General features: G+C 39.9%; 1 protein-coding gene across 1 annotated transcript in view; it reads right to left on the reverse strand.

Moving 5' to 3' along the window:
* Positions 1–25,909, reverse strand: part of LOC121948859 (partitioning defective 3 homolog B-like) — a 255,453-nt gene that overhangs the window by 142,687 nt on the left and 86,857 nt on the right. The window contains 3 exon segments of the mRNA XM_042494371.1: positions 2,797–2,932; positions 7,985–8,143; positions 9,733–9,924. Of these exon segments, the coding sequence (XP_042350305.1) occupies positions 2,797–2,932; positions 7,985–8,143; positions 9,733–9,924 (487 nt within the window).

Genomic DNA, 25,909 nt, shown 5'->3' on the forward strand with positions numbered 1-25,909 from the left:
CACAAAATCAGCACACTTCGATGACAAACTGGGAAAGATTGCATAATATTTGAAGCTACACTGAAACTGTATTTTATTTTAGTTCTTCGAATCAATTAGACTGACTCTCCAGAGAGTGAGAGAAGGAAAGAATCACTGAAGCCGACAGAATGAGATGCGGCGATGGATAAGAGATGAAGGGGCAGATCTATAAATGCAAAAATAACACATCTGCATAAATACATATGTAGGGAATCATTAAACTCAATTTATTCTTCTGCAAAAGAACACATCGGTGCAAGAAAATAATTTCTTCATTTTCATTTGGACTTCAGTGCCAAATAAAATGGATTCAGCGTGTGAAAGAGTTCATTAGGAGAGTAAAATACTGGCAAGTGAGCATGCGTGCACACACGCACAAATATGCACCAACCGATAACATCCGCACACGCAACCACTCAGAAAGCATGAGAAATGTGCTTACTGTACACAGACACACACATACACACACACACACTAATGTGTGTATGTAAATGACACCACAACTGAGGTGAATTTGAACAGCAAAGTGTATTCAAGGTCAGAGCTGTTTACCAGATTCAGTGTAAACACTCAAAAAAACACTGTCTGATACTGGCCAACTGTCCCTGAACCAACACACACACACACACACACACACACGCACACGCCATTAAACGGGCACAAATATCATTCAGAAACAAACACATAAATACACAACGTTTTAACAAATAGGCACACATACAGGCAGATACCAACAGTAAGGATAACGCAAGCATGTATGCAGTCTGACAGGCACGATCGCTAACACACACACACTCATGAACACACAGATAATATAGGGGTGGGAGGGTATCGAGTTAGCAGGAAAGAGCGATATGAAGCAAGAACAAAAATAACTCTTTATAACAGGCCAAACCAAGCAATAACAAACAAACCGAACAACCTTGAGAAAGATGAGAGAGAAATAAAAGCAGGGAGAGAGAGCTGGGGAGAGGAATGAAAGGGAAAATAGGGGCAGAATAGTCTCTAATTAAGGCTGCAGTGTAGATGGCAATATCTGTTTTGTTTGTTTTTAGTTTGTTTTATCTTGGATACATTGTTTATTTTTCATGATTATTAAACTTATTCATTGCTTTACTGAACTTATTGCAAATGATATGCCCACCTTTGATGCGGCTTCAATGGCAAAAAAAAAAACAAAAAAGAAAAAGTGAATCATGTTCAGCTTAAATCAGGGATGGAACCGGGTCAGAATGATCTGGTACACTGTTTCAAGGGGGAACATCGGGGTACAACAGCGTTCCAGCTGAGATTTTGAAAATTTAAGAAATGGTTTTATGAGAGAAAAATACGTCTGTGTAGCTGTTCTGCGCTGTAAAGTGTGCGTGTGTGTGTGTGTGTGGAGCAATTAGTGGTGAGCGATTTCATAAAAGCATGCAGGGTTCTCCCAGAAAATTTCGGCCTTCTCTACCACTGCCTCAAATAGGAACAGCTCTGAAAGTAGAGGTAAAAGCATTTAGGGATACATCTTCGTTAAGTGCAAAGAGTCTAAATGGCCTAATTAGCGGTTGTGTATATGGCAGCACTTTGCCAAAAGCCAGTAACCATGGCCCAAAATAAATGCTTGCAAACGGACCATTTTCATTAATATAAGATAATAATGTTCAGTGTCAATTACTGTTGTAATATCAAGGCTCAATGGGATTTTAATAAACATGATGTGCATGCAGCTTGTGCCTGATACAAAAAGTATATATATACAATACCTAACTACAAAGAACAGAAAATAATCAGTGTTGTTTTCACTTAAATGCGTCACTGCCTCCAGAGTTTCCCACACATCCATTTACTCATGGCAACTGGCATGATTAAGACATCTGCCATGACATATTGATTTTCTATTTTTTTGGAGCTGGATCGATCATTAGTAGTGCTATTGGAATAAATATACCGTTCAGTTATTCATTACACCACACTCTCAGAGCGCAGAGCGTACTCTGAGCACAGTTGGAGCAGTCTAGTACATTCAAAGTAAAACTTCATCATTCATTGCGCTGGGTCTAGAAGTTTGTTTTCACCTGCCTCTGCAGCAGTGGCTCTTTTTATCTATTGATCTGATCTGATTGACTCCACTGATCAATCCATCCTGCAACTCAAACTCCTCAAACAATACATTACAATACAATGTGAAACATTGGCCCCAAAATAATAAAATAAAACTCTAAAAATATAGTATCAATAAAAATGAAAAGGGTAACCCACCTGAGTTATGTTAACTTTGGGCTCAGTATTATTTTGTTGACATAGCGGCCAATATAATACCAGGGTTTTGCTACCGATGACAATTGGTAAATACCTTAGTTTGAGGAACATAACGTGTCTGTCTAGAGAAATGTTTTTCCATATTATAAAAACTTTACTATACATGAGTTTTTATCAGCTGCCAAGCAGGAACTCAGCATGAATACATTTTGGTTTTAAAATTAGCAATATCTCCTGATTTTCTGCTTTATCATCAGGAATATACTTGTTTCTTTACCAAATACAAATCTTCTTCACAGCACGTAGTTGGTAACTTTGCATGAACTGTCCTCTCCTATCCTACATACTGTGTTTGCTGATTTACACAGACCAAGAGAGACAATTCATAGTGAGAAAGACTGGATAGAGCGAGAAAAGGATTATGCAAGACTCTAAACTAAGAAATGGCATTAAACTTAACTCATGCTGTATGTTAGTGACATGTCTGTTAGCCTGCTGACCAATAACTGATAAGAACAAAAAAAAAACACTTACCATTAGATGCATACAGAGTGTTATTCACCATTGGGGAATGAATAGGGCCGTTAGTCTGACCGTTTACTGGACCCACAAGTCCCGACAGGCCAGAGGAGCTGTCGAAGGAGCGATTGGGTGACACCCCATGTTGATCCTAAAACACAGAGGAAACAAACACTTAAGTAAACACATTTCATACAAAAAGATCAGGGTAAGCGATGACCACCTACGTTTCCATTTTGTTAAAGGGATATTTTGACAATTTTCAACCAGTTTTAAATCAACAGTGTGGGTAGTATGTGTAGTAAAACTGTGGTAAACTTCCAACCATATAACCAGTGCCTAGATATCCCCTCTCCCTAGCAAAACTCCTCTGGCTCTCTGGCTGTTGCTCGAACTTCAGGCTGTGCTTCCACATTTTCGTACTGCCCGCCACCCGTGACGACAACAGCGCGGACAAAGAGTGTAAAGCTGATCATGAGAGTTACCCGCCCCCCTCTCTCTCTTTCTCTCTAACTTGAACCGAAATCTATTTTCTCTGGTCATGCGACACCAATTTCAAAAGTATTTTCATCTTTCTGCTGCAGAGATGGCCTAGTTTTATGTGAGGACTCTCTATATTGGTGAAATATTTCTTTAAGTCAGCAAAAGCAGCTACTATTATCTTACGTTTTTCCTAAAAACGTGACCTTAAGTCTGAAACAAATAAATATATAAAACATGTTGCTGAAATGTTTGAAAGTTTGCGTAAATTTGTTTTTTTTTTGCTAAGTGTCTCGTATGTGGATTGCATTTACATTGAGTGATGAAGGCTTTGTCTATTCAAACACAACCAGATGTCAAGGAGATGGAATAAAAAGAAAAAGAGGGACACTTAACAGACAGTAGAGGATCAAGGTGAAGGAGGGGACCCTGTTTCCCATGGCCCACAGGGCTGTCACTGTCTTCAACGATGCTTCCTGTGTGTGTGGCAGTGGCAGTCATACTGACACCTATCCCCTGGAGGAATGGCCCTCTTAAGGCCCTGTAATAATGTGTTGATGTGTCTCATTGTGTGTGTATTATTTCTTTCAGAATTTAATTTGCATTTATTTGTCTTCTGTGTTTTTAGAAAACTGTATGTATTCATTTACATTTATACATATGTATGCCATTTTGGCTGTGTGGTTCAGTGTACTCAGTGTTTCTGTGTGTCGGTATAGGCCTCAACTTAACTAACAAAGAAGACATAACAGAACTGTGTGTGTAATGAATCATTCTTTTCATCTTCCTCTTGACCTCCCACCCCCACTGAGCACCAGTTCCTGCCCCTTTGCTAAGCTTCTCTCCAGTTCCAGTCCCGGACACATCACTCCTCAGTGTGTTAGAGGTCCGGTGGACCCCCTCCCCTCACTGGCTCTCTCCCAGCACACATCCCATTAGCTGGTGTCATAGTGCAATCAGATTACTCTTGAAAAACAAATTTGTCTTCAGACAGCAAAAAGTGACTACTGAAGTATAAAAACATTGTTTTAGATACAGTCAAACATTTTAAGAACATTTCTGCAATACATTACCCCAAATCTGTTTTGTTTTTTTCCTTTTAATTTTTTCTAGGAACAAGGCTGCAGCTAAGCTTCAGCTGAATGCCTTAAATAAATTAAATTTATCATATTTTTTCTATGTCAACCTGTATTAGCACAGTTTCAAGCTAGACACTCAAGATTAGTGTCACCACTTCAGTATCTTGCCAAATGTCTCTCGTTCTGTTCCTGGGTTGTGACGTTGAATAATGACAAAAAAAGTGTTAATTTCAAACATGATGATGTTACAGCAAAGTTGACCTTTGACATTTCCAGTATAAAATATCAGCACTCAATCATTACTTCTTATTGGACATTTATGTGAAACATGTTATAATTAGTATATGAATTCTTGAGTTATAGCCAAAAACCTGTTTCGTTAAGTCACAGTGACCTTGAGCTTTGACCCTCGACCACCACATTCTAATCAGTTTGTTCTTGAGTCCAAGTGGACGTTTATGCCAAGTTTGAGGAAACTCCCCTAAGGCCTACTTGAGATATCAAGCTTACGAGAATGAGAGGGACACAAGGTCAAATTGTACTTGACCTTTGACCACCAAATTCTAGTCAGTTTATTGTTGAGTCTAAGTTGACCTTTGCGCCAAATTTAAAGAAATTCCCACAAGGTGTTCTTGAGATAATGTGTGCACAACAATGGGACACACGAAAGGATGGACAACCCGAAAATGGAATGCCTCTAGCAACGGCTAAAGCCTGCACGGAAGCATAATAAACTAAAAATGATCATTCATTAGCTGTAACCGCTTATCCTCCTAAGGGTCGCGGGGGTGCTGGAGCCTATCCCAGGTGACACTAGGTGAAAGGCGAGGTACATCCTGGACAGGACGCCAGACAATCGCAGGACTGATACATAGAGACAGACAACCATTCACACCTATGGCCAGTTCAGAGTAACCAATTAACCTGCACTGCATGTCTTTGGAATGTTGAAGGAAGCCGGAGAACCCAGAGAAAAGCCACGCTAACATGGGGAAAACATGCAAAGTCTGCACAGAAGGGCCCCCCACCCAAGGTCTGTAGCCTGTCTCAACCCGGTTCAAACCTGGGACCCTCTTGCTGTTTGGCGATGATGCTAACATTTGCACCACTGTGCTTCCAAAATAAAAACTCAGGATAAAGTAAAATAGTAAAAGGCATATACTGTGATTTTAAATTACTGGAGAACAATCTGCAATAATGTAAAACAGACAGGAAAAGCATTACATTTGCAAGATTTAATTTGTATCAAAGTTAGAAGTTGAGATATTGTGAGAACCAGAGCACCGATGTGGAAGAGAAGCTTCAGATTATGTCCGTGAAACCTGTGCGGAGCCATACTTATTTAGCTTGGAGAGCAAGGCTGTTTGGACAGTTACTGAATGAGAAGAGCAGCTGCATAAAGTGAGAGATTAGAGCAAGCTGGCTGGAGATGAATACAGTGAGAAGAACTGCGTGAGAGAAAGAGCAAAGGACGTGGAGAAGAAAAAAAGATCAGAGGATGGAAAAAAAAGTAGAGTGGTCCACTTTTGAAACGTTTAAAAGCATCAATACTGAAGCCCAAAAAGGCTTTTAAGGTACAGTCTCTTATCTATCTGCCTTTATCTTTCTCTCTTTTTATCCTTTCTTTTCCACTCTTAAGAGAAATAGGGAAACATCTTTGATGTTGCTAACAGTGTTCAGCATCAAGCTATTGACAGGGGATGCCCTGAGCCCGACCAACCCAAGCGCACCACTACACACACACACACATACACGCACGCACGCACGCACGCACGCACACACACACACACACACACACGTCCAGTATTATTAGGCACACTTACTTAAAGCGAACACAGCCTTGCAATAAATCCTGCTTCATGATTATAATAATAAGAGTCAGTTTTTACAGAGGTGATGAGAATGAATTTTGAAGTCTGTAATTCGTGGTGCTATTTAACTGTTTGAAGTGTGAGGTACTGCTAAGAGTTTAACATTCATGTCAATGAGGGAGGACTGCTATGAATTTCTACAAACCTAAATACTGAAACTTTTGTTATGCACATTTGCCTGTGTTTTCATCCAGCTATCTGAGTGCTAGTGGTGTGAGCGTATCAAGCAGGGTGTATTTTGTACTGTATGTAGCTATTTTCCCACTATCAGCCGAGCATGTAAAGGGCCATTCACACTTGAGCCAACATCCCTGCTTTGTGTGTGCACATTCTACAGAGCTGTGTAAAAAGGCATCAGCTGAAAAGCAGCCAAGGTGAAAGGCATCTTTTTTTTTTCACACAGAAAGAAAAGAGATACAGCTGAGTGAAGAACATTTACACACACGCACAAAGAAACACACACAAACACACAAAATCTGAATAGCTAAAGTGTAAATGCTCTTTTGCTGCTGCTGGTAAGGGCAGGGAGACTAGTGTCAAGTATGCAGAAAATGGATAGAAGGGCTAAAAAGTCAGAGGCAGGAGATCGCAATGAAAAAAAGAAGATGATTTAGTCAGTAAGAGCCAAAAACAGGGGATAGAAGATACAGAGTGAAGATAAAAGAGGTATGCATGTTTGTTTTCGTCTTAGTAAAGTGACAGAGGCACGCATGTTCTCTCACTCTCACAGCAGGGGTCCTAACCTAGATTCTTGCTTTCTGACAATAAAAAGAGACATTTAACTCTATTATGAATGCACTTAATGCAGTAAGTGTTTCACCTTTATGTGTCCATTAAAACTGTTACAATCGCACATTTTTGAAATGCTCTTTGTCATTATCATAATATTCAGGTCCATGTAATTTAACATATTAACACCTGAGCACATCAGTCGCTTCAGACTTTATGAGTAAACATTAACATATGAAATAGACTTTTTTTCACAGAATTTTAAGAAGTCCACAGTGGTGAATATCAGTTCACAAATTTAAAATGACCAAAATGCACAATTTCCCAGAAATATCTTAAAGTGGACTGAGTGATTTTTGGAAAGCTGTCAGGTTGTTCTTGTATCTCACTGATGGTAGTGTGTGCGTTGTTTGTTGCCTGTCTTTTTCCCCCAAAATTAGGGCATGTACACATCTTTTTTTGAACACTGAAAAACTCATTAAAAATAGACGACTGAATCATTTTCCATTGCCAGTAGACAAGAGATGTGTACATGGCTGTGCAGCAGATGAGTATGTCTTTCTGTGTGTTTTTTTACTGGTGTGTCCCGTTCGACATCAAGGACAGGCCGAAAAAAAAGAGTTAGTAAACAGTAGAAAGCAGCATGGAGGCCTGTTAAAATGTTACGGTGGTTACTTCTTGTCACATATCGCTCACTGATTCAGTCTGACATTAAACCCGGTGCAGAATAATTTGGACGATGGTTAATTGCTGCTTGAGCAGAGACAGACACTATTTTCTGGCGCCTCATCATTGCATCATGCTGGCAAAGGGGCTAAAATTAGTGCGTCCACCTGGCTGTTGTATTTTCATCACTGCTGACAGAAGCCGATCCAAGTTGGAGTCGATAAATACCCGTAACTACTGCAAAGTCATTTGACCCGAAGTGAATGACGGCTATAATTTTGCCCCCTAAATAAAAAAGTCAGACGTTGCAATGATTTTATGTGCAGTGGGAAAGGGGCTCCAATGTGTAATTGTGTGTGAGTGTGTCTGTGTGTGTACCTTCATAGCCCTCAGCACGACTAGTTGGATTGTCCCTCTGACATTTCCCTCCTGTGACATAGAGCGGCGGAGCGTCTCCATGGCCACATGATTGGAGCGTCCCAAAAGTGATTCTCCGTTTACTGCTACCAACTGGTCATTGACTCGCAGACGACCATCCTGTAAAACACACACAGCAGTTGTATTAAAGAATTGTGTGTACATCAGTGTGCTGGATTGCATGTTAACAGGTCTCTGCAAAAAATGTATATGGTTAAAACATCGTGTAACCCTGAGTACATGCATGTGTATGTATGTACTTCATTCATGTTTCTTTATGCTATTTGCCTTTTTTGTTACAATAGGGGGACAAATGACAAATGTCCATGATGGGACTAATCACTGAGCTGTTGATAGAGAGGTGATGTATATCGATGCGGCAACCTCTGGGCAGAAAAATTAAGCAAAAGCTGAGGTGCCGAAAACTGCAGTTACTTGTATGGCCACTTATACGGCCCCAAAACAGAGTTAATCCCCATAGACCCCCATGTTAAAATGCCCAACTTTACAGCAAGAATAAACATGTTTACAGTCTGGTCCAAAAAAACTGTTTCTGCGATCCATAGCTAATTTTAACATTCATGACAACTGCACGGGAGGTACATTTATATTTACATTTCATTAAGGCCCAAAGTTAAACATATTCAAGAGCAGGGCTGCTTGAGTGGCTAGCTGTCTGCACGGTGTCACCACAGTCTATGAGTCAGATCCACCCCTCACATCCCCACAGCTCCAACTGCTCACCCAAATATGGTCACTTCTAGCTCTGAAAAACCCTGAGATGGTGAAAGCGGAAATGCTGAACTCAAGGCTTTAAAGTGGCAGTCTATAATATATAAAGCTTCTATGAAAAATGTCATGTGTGTTTCCCCTGTTAAAGGGATTTTTGAGGGGAGTTTTTCTTTATCGGCTGTGAGGGTCTAAGGGCAGAGATATGTTGTATACAGTAAAGCCCTCTAAGGCAAATTGTCATTTGTGATACTGGGCTTTATAAATAAAACTGACTTGACACCGACTGACATACACACGTAGCCCTCACTGAGCATTCTTTCTGAAGTCAAACTAGAATAAATCCAGAATACCAAAAACTTAAGGGGTACTAAATCCCATATACACATTTTCCCGCACGCACGCACACACGCCAATAGAGACCATCTGTCTGACTTCCTGGGTGTGTCATTTACAACACGTCTACAGCAGACCTGTGTCTATCTATCCATTTGTCTCTACTAAATGTTGCTGCTGTACGTGTGTGGGTCTGTGTGCATGTGTCTGCCTGTCTGTCTGCCTGCCTGCCTGCCTGCCTGTCTGTCTGTCTGCCTGCCTGTCTGTCTGTCTGTCTGTCTGTCTTTCTGCTGTCTATGACAAGTATGTCCTGGTGACTAAGAGGTCAGAGGTTAACAGCACATGGCAGCAGAAATGTAGAAACAGCTGAGGTGGCTACAACACCCCCCAGACTGTCTGCTTTGTATCACGTTCTGATGTTGTTTGTCATTTTCCATACTGCTTCATTTTCTCTTCATTGAAGAGGTGAACTCTCTTTGACTCTCCTCTGACACTCTATTCACTCAGGAGAATGTTATGTCTCTACCGCATAGAGCGCTAACTTCATGTGCAGCTTTCATTTCTTTCCAAATTTCCACAAATAATTTATTTTCTCAAACAAACTTTGTCTTTAATTTGCTCATTTGGGTATGTATGAAAATCACCTTGTATGCGGCCCCTCCATGTATAATGGATTTGATGAAGATGCCCAGGTCCTCTCCCGTCTCCCTGGACTTGTTTCCTTTGAGGCTGATGCCCAGGCCTGCCGAGCCGGTGTCGTTAAGGGGCACTTCGAACATGAGCTGCTCCTTCCCGCTCTCCGCAACAAAGCCCGTCACGCGGGACATCTCTTCCTTCTGGGAGTGAGAGCAAGAGAGTAATGGAGGTAGAAGGGAGAGAGACATCGATGAGGAATAGAGAAGGATGGGAACAGGGTGAGGTTGAGGAGACAGAGGTCAGCTCATTGGGCTTGAATAGTCTCCAAAGGCCAAACTAAAAGCTTTTCCATTTGAGAGAAAACCATCACAAGGAGCTTTTCAGCTAAATTTCTCTATGAGTGAAAAATTGCGGCCAGAGTCTATTTTCAATGGAGGAAGAAAAAAGCCATTTGGACTGCCTGCTTTTATACACACATTTTTTTTCTACGTCTTTCAGTTCGGCAATATCAATAAAATGACCTGTGCATTTTCAAGAGGTAATTGGCGAATACGGCAAACACAGAGAGACACAAAAGTAGCGAGAGCAGAGGAAGTACGGAGAGGAAAGAAAGATTGTACAGCGGACAGAGGAACAACTGTTACTGTGTAGATAAAAATGACTATTATAGACCCAGAAAGATGGTGAAAAACAAAATATTATCAACAAGAAGGTATGGCAGTAATGATTCAGTGTGAGACAGAGTTAGAGGAAAAATATCAGAAACGAAGTGAATCCCACCAGATGAAAGCGTGTGTTTGAAGCCTGCGATCGCTCAGTAGGAGAGAGGTAGCACTGTTACACTACATATGGATTACACTTTTTAAAAAGGCATGGCAAGTAAACAGCATTCATTAAAAGACACATTTCCAATTCCAAATACTCCACAAACACACATAAATGCTTTGTTGTGTTACCTTCAATTTTAACAGTAAAAAGCCAGTTTGGTCTCTATATCAAAAAATATTACTGAGTCTCACTACTATATCAAGTAAACAAGCTTTACAGTTGATTGGAAAGAAAAGGATAAACAAAAATGAGCTAAGGATCTAAAAAGATTGCTGTTAACAAAGATTTACCATAGTTCAGTCATAGAGTGTATAAAATAATGGACATAACCACCATAATGTCATCTATTGGTTTTCTTGGTATTTTTTGTAGCCAGAATTGACTATATTTGGACCAGAGCTGGGGTAGATACACATTGCTACACCTCTATCCTGATTGGCAGGTTACCATGGTATTGACTTGTCAAGCAGCCACACCCTAAAGCAGTAGCTCATAACTTTTTTCTTCTTAAGGACTCTAATTTGATAAGATTTTGCTTCAGGACCTTCAATCTAAAAAGATTTTGGTAGGTACTATAGACTGTAAAAACAATAGGCTTAGCTACTGGGACATAACCCATTGGTTTGAGGACTCCCATTTTGAGGCCTTGAGTTAAAACTGTGGTCACTGTGGTCATTGCAATCTTAGTTATAGGAAATATAACCCTTAGTTATAGGTAACTTTAAGCATTAACAAAAATGTAAACCGGCAAGTAACTCAACTAAACTAATTTTTGGGTCAGGACTGGACCCCAGATCCTTGGTTGGGGACCACTGCCTGAGGCATTCCCTGCTCTAACATCTTTTTTACTTTACATGGAATCTTAATTTACAAAAGGAACATCATGTTGTATTGAGTAAGATTTAAAACTAGTGACTGAGACCATACATTCATTAGAAAAATGTTAGAGGTAATAAATCAAGTAGAAGTATGATCTTTTTCTGACAGTCTGCTATACTAATTTATTTTTGAAACCACTGGAGTCGCCCCCTGCAGGCCATTAAAAAGAATGCAGGTTAAAGCACTTCCACATTGGTTTTACTTTTCATTTCAGGAGGCTTTGCCCATTTCTTTTATCATCTATGAGTTCTACCTTATAACCAGACAGAAATTTAAAATTAGATTTGTGAACATCAATCTTGATTTATGAAAATTCCATATATACATAGTACAGGAGAGTGTGTGGAAGGCACTGAATACAGGAATGAGACTAAATTGTTCTAAAAATGTGCAGCATATTTGTCTGTTCTGATAACTACTAGACTGGGCTGCATACTGTAGCATCCATAGGTGTTTCCTACTGAATATCCCATACTGGATGACATATTTGAAGCTTAGAACAGAACTTTAGACAGACAGAAAAAGAGTATAGACTATGACTCTATAAAGCTAAAGCATGAGTTGTGTGTTTGTAGCTTGAATATATTAGTGAATATATTTGCTGTATTTTCATGGTTGCATTTTGTGTTCGTCCTTGCGATGACAACTCTGTCTATGAGTGTCTATATGTTTATGCACATTACTGTGTGTACGGATGTGTGTTTGCCAGAAATAACTGAATGTACTTATGGTAGAGAGTCCATGTCTATGTGCAGGTGCCGAGCTTTAGTCTGTCGTTCTATGTATATGCATGAATTCAGTCTGTATGAGTGTGTGAGTGTGTGAGTGTGTGCATGTGTGTGTTTGCATGGGTCAGCAGTGTCAGGTTTAGACAGTGTTTGTCTGTGGGGATTGTAGGTTTAACAGCGCTAAGCCGACACAAAGTCCTCTACTCTGCAGAAAACTGTTTTCCCTGCTGGAAAAACTCCCCCCATCAGACTGACTGTCCAGACCTGATAGGAAGCTCCACGACCTTGGAAAGAACTTTAAAACACCCAAAAGAGAAATGTTAGCTACTTCCTGCGCATAATTACACTGAGAATTTGTTAGTCTCTGAGATTCTGTCCGAAGTAATGTTCATGATTTAGCAACTTCTCAGTTTTTCCCCGTCCCAGCTGTATTCTTTATTTATCTGATTGAACTTTTGTTAATTTATGATTTCTTTTTCTTGCACTCAGCACGGGACAGAAACCAACGTCAGAATGAATTAATAGCCGAGAACGGGTGCTGTTACACTGCAGAAAAGTTTGAAGCAGCAGTTCTCAGCTTGGGGGTCAGGACCACCCACAGGGCTGAGAGATGTTTTATGGAATCTGACAAAATATGCAAATGTATGTAAAGTTGGTTATCTGGGTGATGAATTCAATTTGCCTGTAAAACAATGAAAAAGAACAGCTTCTTGGCTTCCTCCAATAATTTAGCAGACAAACAAACAGCCTGTGAGAAAGTCAGGAAAAAAATGGTGTCAAACCTGGCTTTTCTGAGGATTTTTACAACCAAGTAGATACAGATAGACAGTGCTTCTACACAGTGTCTGAATTACAAAAAAAACTCAAATAAACAATTCTTTTTTTCACTTACTCAATTGCTTTAAAACACGCACACAAAATACTGGACAAGGGGACAAACAAATTTGTAAGTGCACACTGCAATTCCACGCAACAATTCTATTATCTCAGCCTTATTGCTATGATAGGTGGTTACATCTGCACGTAATAACTAAATAATAAACAAAGGCGTGCATGTGTGTGTTTTCTGTTTGCTGCCATAAAAAAAGATGTTTGTATCTTTTGCTACGTGAAATCCATCCAGTTATAGAAAAAAAGCTATTTGCATAGATGAACCTCCTCATGCCGGTCGTTTAACATTTAAATGGGTTGCCACAATGATGGATCAACAGGAGGACGCTCTATTAAAAAAGACAGCTCGGTGTCTGTCGGTGTGTGAGGATGAGTCCGTGTGTCATTTTGTTATACTGAGCCAGAGAAACGTGTGTAGGAAAAAGATGGAACGACACATTATGTTAAAATGAGCAACAGACGAAAATGTCCTAAACTCACCCATAAAGGCCAGATGAACTGCAAGGCAGAGAAATGGAGAAAGATTAAAAAAAAGATAAAACAAAGGAGATAGGAAGAATGATCATAATTTTATCAGTTGTGTGAGCAATATCGAGGGTATATTTTAATACTTCTCAGCTATAAACTTTATCATATGTGTGTAAGGACACCTGCGCTCAGCAACATGGTCTTTTAATGAGAGCTCCTCGCAGATGCCCTTCTACCCAGCCATGCAGAAAAACTCTGTGTGTGTATGTGTGCGTGGAAAGCCCCATGCTGTGGAAATGACTGCCCAAGGATCCATTTTACAAGGCCAAACAACAGTAGCTGCTGTGCTTAAATGTGGCAGTAGGTGTGATAACACACTCACACGCCGACACACAGATGGCGGAGGTAAGTACTCCCAGGGACAAAACCTGACATTATGGGCTATGCTTTTGACTTATGAAAATAACTGTCCCATCACTGACCACTCAAGATGGGCCCCAGTTGTCCAATCCCCCACACCTTCCTCGCCCACTGTCCCCTAATGGACAGTGTAAAGTCTGTAGCTAGAGACCTTCAGACCAAAGTCTTGAGCATTTACAGCCCTACAGAGAAAGAAAGAAGATGAGATGCACAAAGAGAGAGAGAGAGAGAGAGAGAGAGAGAGAAGGTAAGACAGAGAGAGAGAGAGAGAGAGAGGAGCCACACACAGTGATATTTAGGGCTAACATACAGGTCATTGGGGGAAGCAATACAGTATGGGTGACCGGAGTGTATGTCTAGGGAACCATAAGAGCTTTCTTTAAGAAAAGGAAGTGGTTGAGCACTTAAAACGCCAGTCTGTATTTCAGGGTCTGCTCTTAACTGGTTCAGTTCTTACATTTTAAAGAGGAGGTATATTATTTCTTTTGGCAGCTCATCCATTCTAAATGTTTCTTTGGGGGGGTTCTACAGGGTTCAAGTTTAGGTCCACTTCTTTTCTGTCTGTACATGCTACCATTGTGGCAAATCACTCAATCTCGTAACATCTCTTCTCACTATATGCAGATGACACTCAGATCAACCTCCTCCTCAATTTCCATAATCAGTTTGACTTAATTACAAAACTGTCTCCAAGACATTCACAGCGTTAATACAGACAAGGGCAAGTCAAATTCAAGGGCTTTTAAAGTAATTACTGAAGCCTTCATTTTTTTTCAAGGATGAAATTGTTTTCCTCACAACCATCTGTTGCATGAAAACTATGTTAATTTGAAAATGTAGCAAACATGCTACCAAGGCTTAAATTCCATGCATTAATTATTAACCGCTGCTTATTAATTTCTGAATTACAGCTGAACTGTACTGACGGTGCGCCAGTGCTTTGCAGGCTATTTAACCTTCCTGGTGCTATTTACTATTGTTTACCATAAATTTAAACAATTACCTACCTGTCTATAAATTGTTCCATGCTCTTGCCCCTACATATATCTCAGAGCTTCTCTACTTAGAGCACCACCAGACTGCTCAGATCCACCCACTGTTGATTTTGTGGCTTCTCGGCTCTGTAATTGTCTGCCAGAGACCATTTTGTTTTAACTTGTTTTTACTTTTACTTTGTTTTTACTTTTGTTTTTGTTTGAGTCATATATACGCACTTAATGTGTGCACATATAAGTCTGTCTTTGTTAAAAACTTATTTTGCTATTCAAAGTGCTATATAAATGAGATAAACTTGAAAATCTGAAACTTGACATGTTTCCTACAGGAGCCATCTGTAAAGAGGGATAAAGATACAGTGCTGTATAATCTGACTTGTTGATGTCTACAGTCATTTGTAGTTTAACAAGTGCAGCACTAATGGAGTCAGTGTACAGTCTCCCCTGGAGCTGCATATTGAGGTCTATGCATGCAGGCCAAGTCAGCCTGCAAGACCTGTGAAACCCACAGCAGATGTTGGCGTTGCAGGGTTCGTTTTCCAAGGCTACAAGTGGTCATGGGCAGTCATGTTGTAAGAAGGGGTCATGGTGCGCGCTGGGCAGCCTTCTGTTCATGTGCCGAAGCTCCCCGCACGTACACTGAATCGCATCTTGGCAACAGTTTGTGAATCAAAGCTGTTGTCTTTGAGGGAATCTTTTCCTGAGAACGTCAGTCTGGACTCAAATAATTTGATGAAATTTGACTGGAATTGGTGAGTGGGTGTGGTAACAGTAGCTTGTGGAAAAAATAAGCAGGTAGTCTCTATAATCAGACTTATGTAAATCTCTACTTGGAAAAAATGTTCTGACGAGTGTGATATTGACAGAAGTGTTATCCTGTTTACCATCCACCCTGAATTCTTCATTCTACACAAGTAACATTTCGTTTTGTGGGTCTATAGTCAAAATACATACATGATTTGTATTTCTTTTGTATTCTGGTTTTATGAGCTGTCAGTGAGGGAAAATAGTAGCCTCAGTAATATAGTAAAAGCCTGCTCCAAGATCATCGCTGTCCAGCTGACAGACTTGAGCTCCCTCAGGAAGACACAAGTTGTCCAGAAGGCTAAGGGAATTATTAGGCAGTCTGACCATATTCTCTCTTGTGAATTCTCTTTGATGCCCTCTGGACGGCACTATCTTGCCCCTCTAAGCAAGATATTTGAATTCTTTTATTCCTTCCGCCATCAGACTTTTAAATACTGCTGGCAGTAACTGATGGTCATAAGGGTCAGTGAGGTAAACCTGGGGAGCAGCATGTTTTATGTATTTATTTTATTTTATTCTTGTCACTATATGTGTAGGGTCGCTTTATGGCTGGGTATTTTGCCCATGTAGTGATCTGTGTGTTGTTGCTGCTATGCTCAGGTTGTTATCTGTTAATCTCTTGCACCGACATGGCTATGTTTGAATGCTGCTGTTGACTGTGTGTGTTTATACTGTCTTTACTGTTTTATGCAATTGGTCGACTGTAAACAGAATTGCCCTTTTGGGATACATAAAGTTGTCGCTATCTCTATATCACATAGCCATGGCAACCTCATGTCTTTGATCTTTTGTTCAAATCATGCATTTGTGCCAGTGGGAAAAAAAAACCCAAAAAAAAACGTATCTGTCTGCTTTGCTCATGTCAGCCTGTGCTAATATTTACACATCTGCCTTTTTGCACATTGTTTTTTTTGTACTAATGAAACAAAAAAGATACAACAGGTTAATTAGTGAGCTACAAAGGTGCTGTAGATGGACTTTGTTCCATTTAGAGCCAGGCTAACTGTTTCTCCATTTAGATGATGACATCATATTTAGCTTATAGACACGAGAGTGGTATCCATCTTCTCATCTAACTCTTGATTAGAAAATGACAAAAGCATATTTCCCAAAGTGTCAAACTCTGTTTTGAAACTGATTTTAGGAGATTCCAATATTTCCATTTTATACCAACAAAACCTTTGCTTTGTTGGTAAGAGTAAGAACAACATTTTGCTCTGACAATACTGATGCTCCTCCCCGCTGGCTTGAACCCACAACTGATGTGTGAACAACTCTGTGTGTGTGTGTGTGTGTGTGTGTGTGTGTGTGTGTGTGTGTGTGTGTGTGTGACACTTGTGTGCTGAGGGCTTTAACACACAGCAGCGACTTTAGATGATAAACCTTCAATAAACAGCGGAGAGATGTGAGATGAGACAGAGAGCCGGAGAGAGAGAACAGAGACATGATACCCTTCTCGGCTGCTCTCCACTGGGATGATGGCAGCTCCTGCAGAGACACCAAGCTGCCAAGGAGTTTCTGTGTGTGTGTGTGTGTGTGTGTGTGTGTGTGTGTGTGTGTGTGTGTGTGTGTGTGTGTGTGATACACGGGTCTCTGAGGGTGTAACAGATGGGGGATCTACTGTAGTGATTCTGTGAGGTCACATTGGTGACGATATCAGTGAGATGTAACGCACACACAAACACACACACCACACAGAAATAGACAACAGACTGCAAAGAAGTGCACACAGACTCACTCTCTCTCTCTCTCTCTCTCTCTCTCTCTCTCTCTCTCTCTCTCTCTCTCTCTCTCACACCCAACACACACACATGCACACACACTTTGGCTGCAGCGGTGATGGATGAGGGACAATCAGAAAGAAGAAACTGTTCAATAAAGTTGTCTTGTTTTGAATGTGCTCTGTCACCAGCTGCCAACTGTTTACGGACTTAATATGACAGTGTGTGTGTGAGGAGCATCTGGCACTAAGGAGAATGTTTCCTGTTGTGGAAAAAAAGGAAAAAAAAAAAGAAAAGGAAAAGGACAGACAGAAGAGGGTCTTGCAGCTCATCACATGCTGGATGCCAGAAGCAGAGCTACACAAATAGCTTAATGGAATAACACTTAAACCTTTCATTCACTCTGCTGTATTAGTAGCCAAAGTGTGTTTGTGAATGGTCTATATTCATATCCTCTTCTGTTAGCTTTTTTAATTATTTATGTTTTTGTGTTTAATGCAAGGTACATGGTGATGAAATCCCCACTAAGCCTTAGCTATTTTCTGATATCATTAGTTTCTTCATGTGTTTTGTTAATCTATAAATTAGTCCTAACTTGACGCCTCCAACCTCTAACCTCTTTATGTCACTTTATGTTATTAACTTCACAGTGCAGAAGGATGAATGTGCAGAGTCACTTGAAGGCTGTTTTCACATTTATCTGCTGAAGAGGGAAGTTTCTCTGCGCTCACCCCAAATCTCAGTTTAATAAGTGTCCGCACAAGCAGGATTTTGTGACATCAGCCGACCGCGGTTTACCTTGCAACCAAGTCTGATATTAAAATTGCAAGCCTCCTGTGCACATACACTGAGAATGGACTTTTCACTGAAGTAGAAGACATCTTGAATCCAGCAGATCAAACTTTTCAAACAAACAGAATAATCCCTTCGCAGTTGAATGCCTAAAACATGGATGCTTCACACACATCTTCATCCATCCAGCAGCACACACGGTATTTACAGTCAGCACAGTTTCAAGGTGGACACCAAAATTAGTGTCACCAATTTAGTATCTGGCCAAATGTCTCCCCTTCTGTTCCTGAGTTTTGGTGTTTAATAATGGCCAGAAAAGTTTTTTGCAGAACATTATGATGTCACCATAAAAGCGATGGTTGAACTTTTGGGTATAAACTGTCATCACATCATTATCATATGCTGGGAAAGATTTGTGTGATATTTTGTCAAAATTAGTGAAAGAATTTTAGAGTTATTAGCAAAAACATGATTTCTGAGGTCACAGAACTTTTGACTGACTTTTGTCTCTCAACCATCAAATTCTAATCATTTCATCCTTGAGTCAAAGTGGACGCTGGTGCCAAATTTGAGGAAACTTCCTGCCGTGCTGCCTCTGGCTACAGCTATCACTGGCCCAAATTGATGAAAAATATGGATATATATTATATAATAACTTGGATTTTTCAGTGAGGGAAAAGAAGTAAGTGCCCCTCTAAGAATTTGTAAGCAGTTTACTGAAAAACTAACCTGACTCGCCATACCTCTTAAAACATATCTGGAGGGGATCTTCAAATTAAACATGTTGCTGTTTCTCTAAAATTGTCGGGCAAAAGCACAGTTAACAACTGTGTACAGTTGATGCTTAGTTACATATTTCTTGTATGGTAGATTCTTCACTTTTACACAGTATAAGATTTATCAATAATAATTTGCTTATTTCATTCATTGTTGGTGTTGTGACATTTGCACAGTTCCAACAGAAAGTGAAGTATATAGGACCCCCTGGAAGAACAGGACAATGTGAGGGAGAGGGGAGGACGAGAGGTGTGAAATGTCTGGAAGCAGAAAAGAGCATCTTTGTTTCAAACATTAGTTTCAAGGCACTAGCCAGCTCAGCAGGCGTATGCTTGTTCGTGTGTGAAGAAAATGACTGAAAAACTGTCTTTTTATGTTGCATGTGTGAGTGATTGTGTGTATGTGTACACAAAATGCCTTCACAGAGAGCCAACACAGCAGGTGGATGTATACTTGTTATATTGTGGAATTTGTCTGAATATGACTGTATGTCACAGAAAGTCTTTGTGACTTTGAGTAACTGTGTGTGCTGCGCGTGTGTGTGTGTGTGTGTGTGTGTGTGTGTGTGTGTGTGTGTGTGTGTGTTTCTAAGTGTGTAGAGGTGGTGTAATGTCTTTGTTCTACAGCGAGCACAGACATTAGCAGACAACACCAGATGGTGGGCTAAAATGAGACAACGGAAGAGGGGGAGGAGAAGATAGACAAGATCCTTCCATCATTTCATCATCATCCTTCTTCTGTTTCCTCTCCGTTAACACCAACAAGCTGGCACAAACCTTCACATCAAATCATTAAAAACAAACAAAAAAATCCCAAAAACTGTAGCCATAATACTGTTTAAAGTCTGCTGGAATGTTGTACAAAAGAGCTGAGCATTGTGTTTTATAAAAAACAAAAGTGTCGAATAGACACAATTTTGGCTTTTACTTATGATTATGAAGTAAATGTTGATTGTACAATGTAACGGCTACAGAATAATGACACCATCTGTGTTCAGAGCATCCCTATAAGTTTGTCACTTTCAGTATACAATTCTGCCTGCTGCCACATATGATCTCCCGGGAAAATGAAGGCTCAATTTACGACACGGAGAAAGTGCGTCAACCATTGCACAACCAAAACAGGAAGAGGATAGCGCTTCTGTTTTCCCTGGTTAGTTATGTATAGCTATCCCCAATTACCAAAGAGTATCAATGTACGTTCTTTACAGTTATTATCTGCAGTTACAGAAATGGTGACTGGCTTAACAAGCAGAGTAACCGTGGAAAACAAAATGCAGTGGTCCTGTGCTGTTGGTAGTTGCTAGGCTCTGAGGAAACTGTACAACGATCTAGTTTTCTTTACCACAGCAGCAACAACAATTAGAAACGCCAGAGAGGACAGTTGTTTTAAGACTCTAGAGATATGATGACTGCTCAGAGCCATCCACATCTGCATCATTGCATCAACATCAACAGGAAAAACACAAAATAGTAAGACTCTTTTTCAGCTCTTGGCAGTGAGACAAAGCAAGGGTCGGCCTATATTGGTGTTTCAGGACCGATACCGATACCGATTAGTAGTAATTAATGAGATTGATAACCAACATCTAGAACCCATATGCATTTACAATAAAAATGAAAATCTCGGTGTCAATATTTAGAATTTGAAATAAAACAAATTTGAACACAAAACTTTGTTTAAATGCCTTTTAGAAAATGTTTAGTCAAAACTTAAACTTCCGGGTGCCTGGTGGCTCAGTGGATAGAGCAGGCAACCCCATGTTTAGAGGCTGTGTCCTCGCCCAAAGCGGCCGTGGGTTCGATTCCATCCTCGGCCCTCAGCTGCATTTCATCCCCTCTCTCTCTCCCCCTTTCACACTCGTGCTGTCCTATCTATTAAAAGCAAAAACACCCTAAAAAATATCTTCTTTTTTTAAAAAAAAAAAAAACTTACATTTTCAATCATCATTTTACATCATACACCACAAGTTCCCAGCAACTTTAATTTTTATAAACTCAAGTGCAAATCTAAATACACGATGAATAAATAAAAACATCTCCCTGAGGTTTTACAAAGTAAAAGTTCCCCCCATGCGGACACTTTCTTTGCACTTTTTAACTAATTAATTTTATCGGCGATCATTAAAATGAAATGCCGATACAAATAATCAGTAAAATGTCAAATACAGGCCCCAATAATCTGATAATCTGCCGACCCCTGGTATACAGCTGTTCTGTGGTACTTAAATAATATCTTTTCCAATGATGGAAATAGAGATGTGCAATGTTGTCCCCAGCAAACACTGACCAAAAGACTCCATCACAGCTTTGACCCTTTGTGACCTTTCTAGAAAATAACAAGGCAAAAATCCTTAAAGTGAGCACGTATGGATCTTCATTTGAAAACCCAGACGTGTCTGTATATGGCGATGAGAGGTTGAACACAAAATTGGCAGAGGTGTTTGGAAGTTTGTGAGAACACTGTTTATGTGAAACAGAAACCTGTACACCATGCCAGTTGGTGAGGCACAAAAATACGACCGGGCTTATGTTTGATTTTGAGGTGTGAGAATACAAACACGGTGTGAAATTCATTGCTCCCTGTTTTGAATACCGGCACTCTGTTGACCTCAGAAAGGTACTATGCCAAAAAACTACTACCAGCAGAAGAAGCTCAGCAATAACAGTGATCAGAGAGCATTTTCAACCACACATGCAGCTGCTTATGTGCTTCCCGGTATTCACTTGGAGTTACAGGCAGATTCGATCTCGATCTTTTTCTTTTTTAAAAATATGAGCAAAAGCTTAAACATGTGTAGGCATGTGACAACAGCGTTCGAGCTTTCCAAAATAACAACATATTTCTGAGCTCTCCCTTTTCTCCTCACCTCATACCTTGTTCAGTCATTCTCGACAGTTAGACACTCATTTCTCCCCTTCCCATTGATTTGATTCTTTACTTGGCTGCAAGAGTTGAAGCAAGGTAACCACGGAGAAACACTCTCACCACTTAAACAGCTGGTAATTGGTGAGTACCACTGTCCTGAAATCTCCTCTTCCACATACATACACACATAACACGTGTAAGTATTTCTATCAAGCACTGCGTTCACAGCTTCACTCTGCAAGAACTGTAATTGCACTTGTTCTTCAAAACTATTGTGACTGCTGTAAAAGCACCAATCAGCCGTTAATTAGACAGAGGTGAACAATACCAGCTGTTCAAGTGTTGCGAGAAATGGAACGTGGATAACCGGTTTGGGGGCACGGCGGCGAGGAGGGGGGGGGGGGGGGGGGCAAGAGAGAGAGTCGAGGGGAGACAGAGGGAGAGGCAGACACAGAGCAAAGTCAGTTGATTGAAATACTTTATATAGGAAAAATGCAAAATGTTAGACAACAAAGATAATTTCTCTCCCTCTCACTCCCACACACCTAATTCACCCCTTTCCAACTAAACTGAATTATAGCAGTGGTGTGAATAAATGTATTATTTAATTTCCTTTTATTGAAAACCACCAAAAGCCAGAGTGGTTTCCTTCTTCCATTTCCTGTTTGTAGGCCCACATCTTCCTCAGTCTTTCCATCATTCTCATCATCCATCCAAAACCACACACATCGTCTGTTTAGAATGATGTGTTCAAGCTGAGCTGAGCGTGCTCATGAGAAACTGCCTCTTACCCACATTATTTATCAGTTCTCACACTTAACTGCAATAAAGAGTGAATTCATCTATTTTTCATACTCATTCTTCACTTCAGGGCGATGGGGCTGGAGCCTCGTCAGTCTTCCTTTCCGCCGATAAATCTCCTTTTTAAATCATTCAATCTGTCCTGGTCTGCCCCAATATAATTTGCATTCTCATTCATTCAAATTCAGCGACAATAGCAGAACTCTAATTCTTACATTCAAAGAGTGTATTGGGATTACCTTCAACTACACAAGTTTATTGCTGCCACACCAGAGGAAAAAAAAGTCTCAGCATCAAGAAATTACGTGAAAAGTTTCTTGTAACATGATTTTTTGTTGTGTTTGAACAAGATATTTTCATGTTATAAAAAATATATTTTCATGTTATTACATCATACAAACTTTTCCTGCAATAACAATACACTATTATTCTTGTCATAAGGTAAAATATTTCATGTTAAAGCATAGTATTTTATTGTTATAACAAAACGGTCAACATTATTACATTATACATTTTTGTTTGAATGAAGAAATGTAGTGATATGGCTCATTTGCACAATTTGATTTGAAGTTCCACTTCTTGCTTGGGATGAAGATTTGAATTATTCTCTGTCAAAATCAGTCATGATCTTGTTATAACGTCCAAATACCTTGTTAAAAATTAAAAAAAAACAAAAAACATCTTGTTATTACAAAAAAAATTCATGTTTTCACCTGATACTGATTTTTTTTTGTAGCATGGCAGCAATATGCTTCCAACACCTCCTTACCATTAGTGAGGGAAGCCCGCCCAAACAGAACTTTATATCTGCACTAGGAGAAAATAAACCCCTGACTAAACATCATGAATTCACGATCACAGTCAATTAAATACAGATCTGCCAAAATTAAGTCTGACATTATGACACTGTAAATTAAAATAAGATTATTTCAGGACATAAATGTCCTGACAATGATCAAACTTCATGATGTTCTCACGAATAAACTGGACTAAGCCTCCTTGAATTCTATCTTTTTCTTCTTCATTTGCTGTGCAGTTGAAATCAAATAGATATTTTCTCTGATTTACATTTATCATTTATATATTGATGTGGGTGTTACAGTTACAACACTGCTTTTCTGCTGACAAAAAGTCATCAGCAATACAAATTACATTTTCACGCACACACACACACATAACCGCACACACACGGGACATACACAATAACAGGCACACATCCATAAACACACACAAACATCAGCAGTGTCCTTGAATCGTTGGTTGGTTTAAGCAGCCCTCCAGCTAGACATACAATTCAGAGGACAACACTTTACCTATGGGACACATTCTGGTGTGTAGTTTTCTATGCAGACAGACAATACTCAGACATTTATATTCCCGTGGTGAGCAAGTGTCTGCAAGTGAGTGATCGAGCATGTGTATGAATAATACTGGATCAAAGGGGGGCCTGTTTCCTGGCTGGGTGATGTCTTAGTGTATTACCCGTGTGGTCAAGTTCTCAAGGTCAAACAGTTGTAGTCAAGTTGGCAAGAATTAAAAACCACAAAAAGGGGAAAATTATTACTGTTTCACACTTAATATGTTTAGTTTGGCAATAGCTAACCTTTTTTGTTCACTGATTGGTTGAAACTTTTTTTTGAATAGTAAACCTGGCAATTCAAATTTGGTGTGCAGACTGTAAAGCCTGACAGAGAGCACTTGTAAAGGAGGTTATCTGCAGACTAAGGCACTGTTTGTTTGTGGTCTGAAAGCATTTTGGCACTGTAGATGTGATTTTAAATAGATTTCACAAGTTAACCAACAATTTAATTTAGGAATGGATCTATTGCGCTTTACAGTGGTTCCTACAGAAGAAAGGGAGCATTAAACTTTGCAGGTTTTTGTGTGTGTGCGACCTATATATCATTCTGTGTCCCCCTCTCTAAATTCTGAGGTTTTGTGGGGTTTGTGAACGCAGCTAAAGCATAATTCTTTTGAGTTTTTTTTTTTCCCTAAGTAGCAGTTTGTCAAGTTTGAGTTGCGGGTGGATAATTGATCTGTATATCCGATCAGAGCTGATCGGATCAATAGATGAGCGGAGAGGCTGTTGCTGTTGAGTAAAAATAAACATTTAAACCCAGAAAAATGAATGTTGATGTTTTAGCCTCACTGTGCCTGATGCTTGTGGGACAGTCTGTGCCCTGACTACACTCTGCGCTCAGAGAATGTGATGCAATGATAATCATTTGGTATATACATTCCAAAACCACTCCTAATGAACGGTCTAGCCCCCAAAATTAGAAAATCAAAATGTGGTGACAGATGTTCAGGGTCCCCACACATTTTCATGGACACTACATGGCTACCATTTTTCAAACATATCAAATTCAAACTCTATTCAAACATAATTGCAGATAGGTGGCTTACATAAATCGAGAGACAGAGCGCAGGCAGAAAATGAAGAGAACGAACGGAGAACAAAAGGTCACACATCAGCCCATATTAGGTTAATGTTACATCAAGAACTTCAGAAAATAAATTTGCTGTAATGTTACATTTTAAGGAGAGTTTTCCACTACAGTTTACTGCAACAATTCCTTTACACATAACTAAATCCCATCGCTTTTCCAATTTTTAAAATATATTTTTTTACTAATGTCATGACTTTCCCAGGCCTGGAAAACAAGCTTGTGAAATTCTGTGACTTTTCCAGGTTTTCCCTGACCATGGAAACCCTAATTGTTGTTATAACAGTGAGCTGCTATATGCAAATCATTCTGTAACCAAGCTAACATGTGTGTGCATCAGCACCTACAATAAGCGCAGCAATTTTCACCTGATCAAACAAAAGCCTCTTGTACATATTAAAAAGTCTGATGTTTATCCCAGGTTCACAGCAACAATTAATTTAGGAGCTACTAAACATCACAGTTCACTTCTACTTGGAATTAACTACTAAGGCAGCATACAGTCAGTTTGTCTTACAGACACTATGGAGATAATGAAGTATCATGAATGCTGCTTGGGTCGAGAGGTTTAATGAACACAGGTGACAGTGTGAAGAGTGAAGCTATTCAGGGACGCTTGGCCAGCACACAAAGAAGACAGCCATGGAGTTCAGACATGCGTACATGGAGAAACTCTAGACTAGATACAACACTCACAAATGATCCAAAATGTTACCACATGCACACACACCAACACATTGCGCCTTTTCCTGTCTGCAGAAAC

Source organism: Plectropomus leopardus, chromosome 10 (genome assembly GCF_008729295.1).
Source record: "Plectropomus leopardus isolate mb chromosome 10, YSFRI_Pleo_2.0, whole genome shotgun sequence".
NCBI classification, from domain to species: domain Eukaryota; kingdom Metazoa; phylum Chordata; class Actinopteri; order Perciformes; family Serranidae; genus Plectropomus; species Plectropomus leopardus.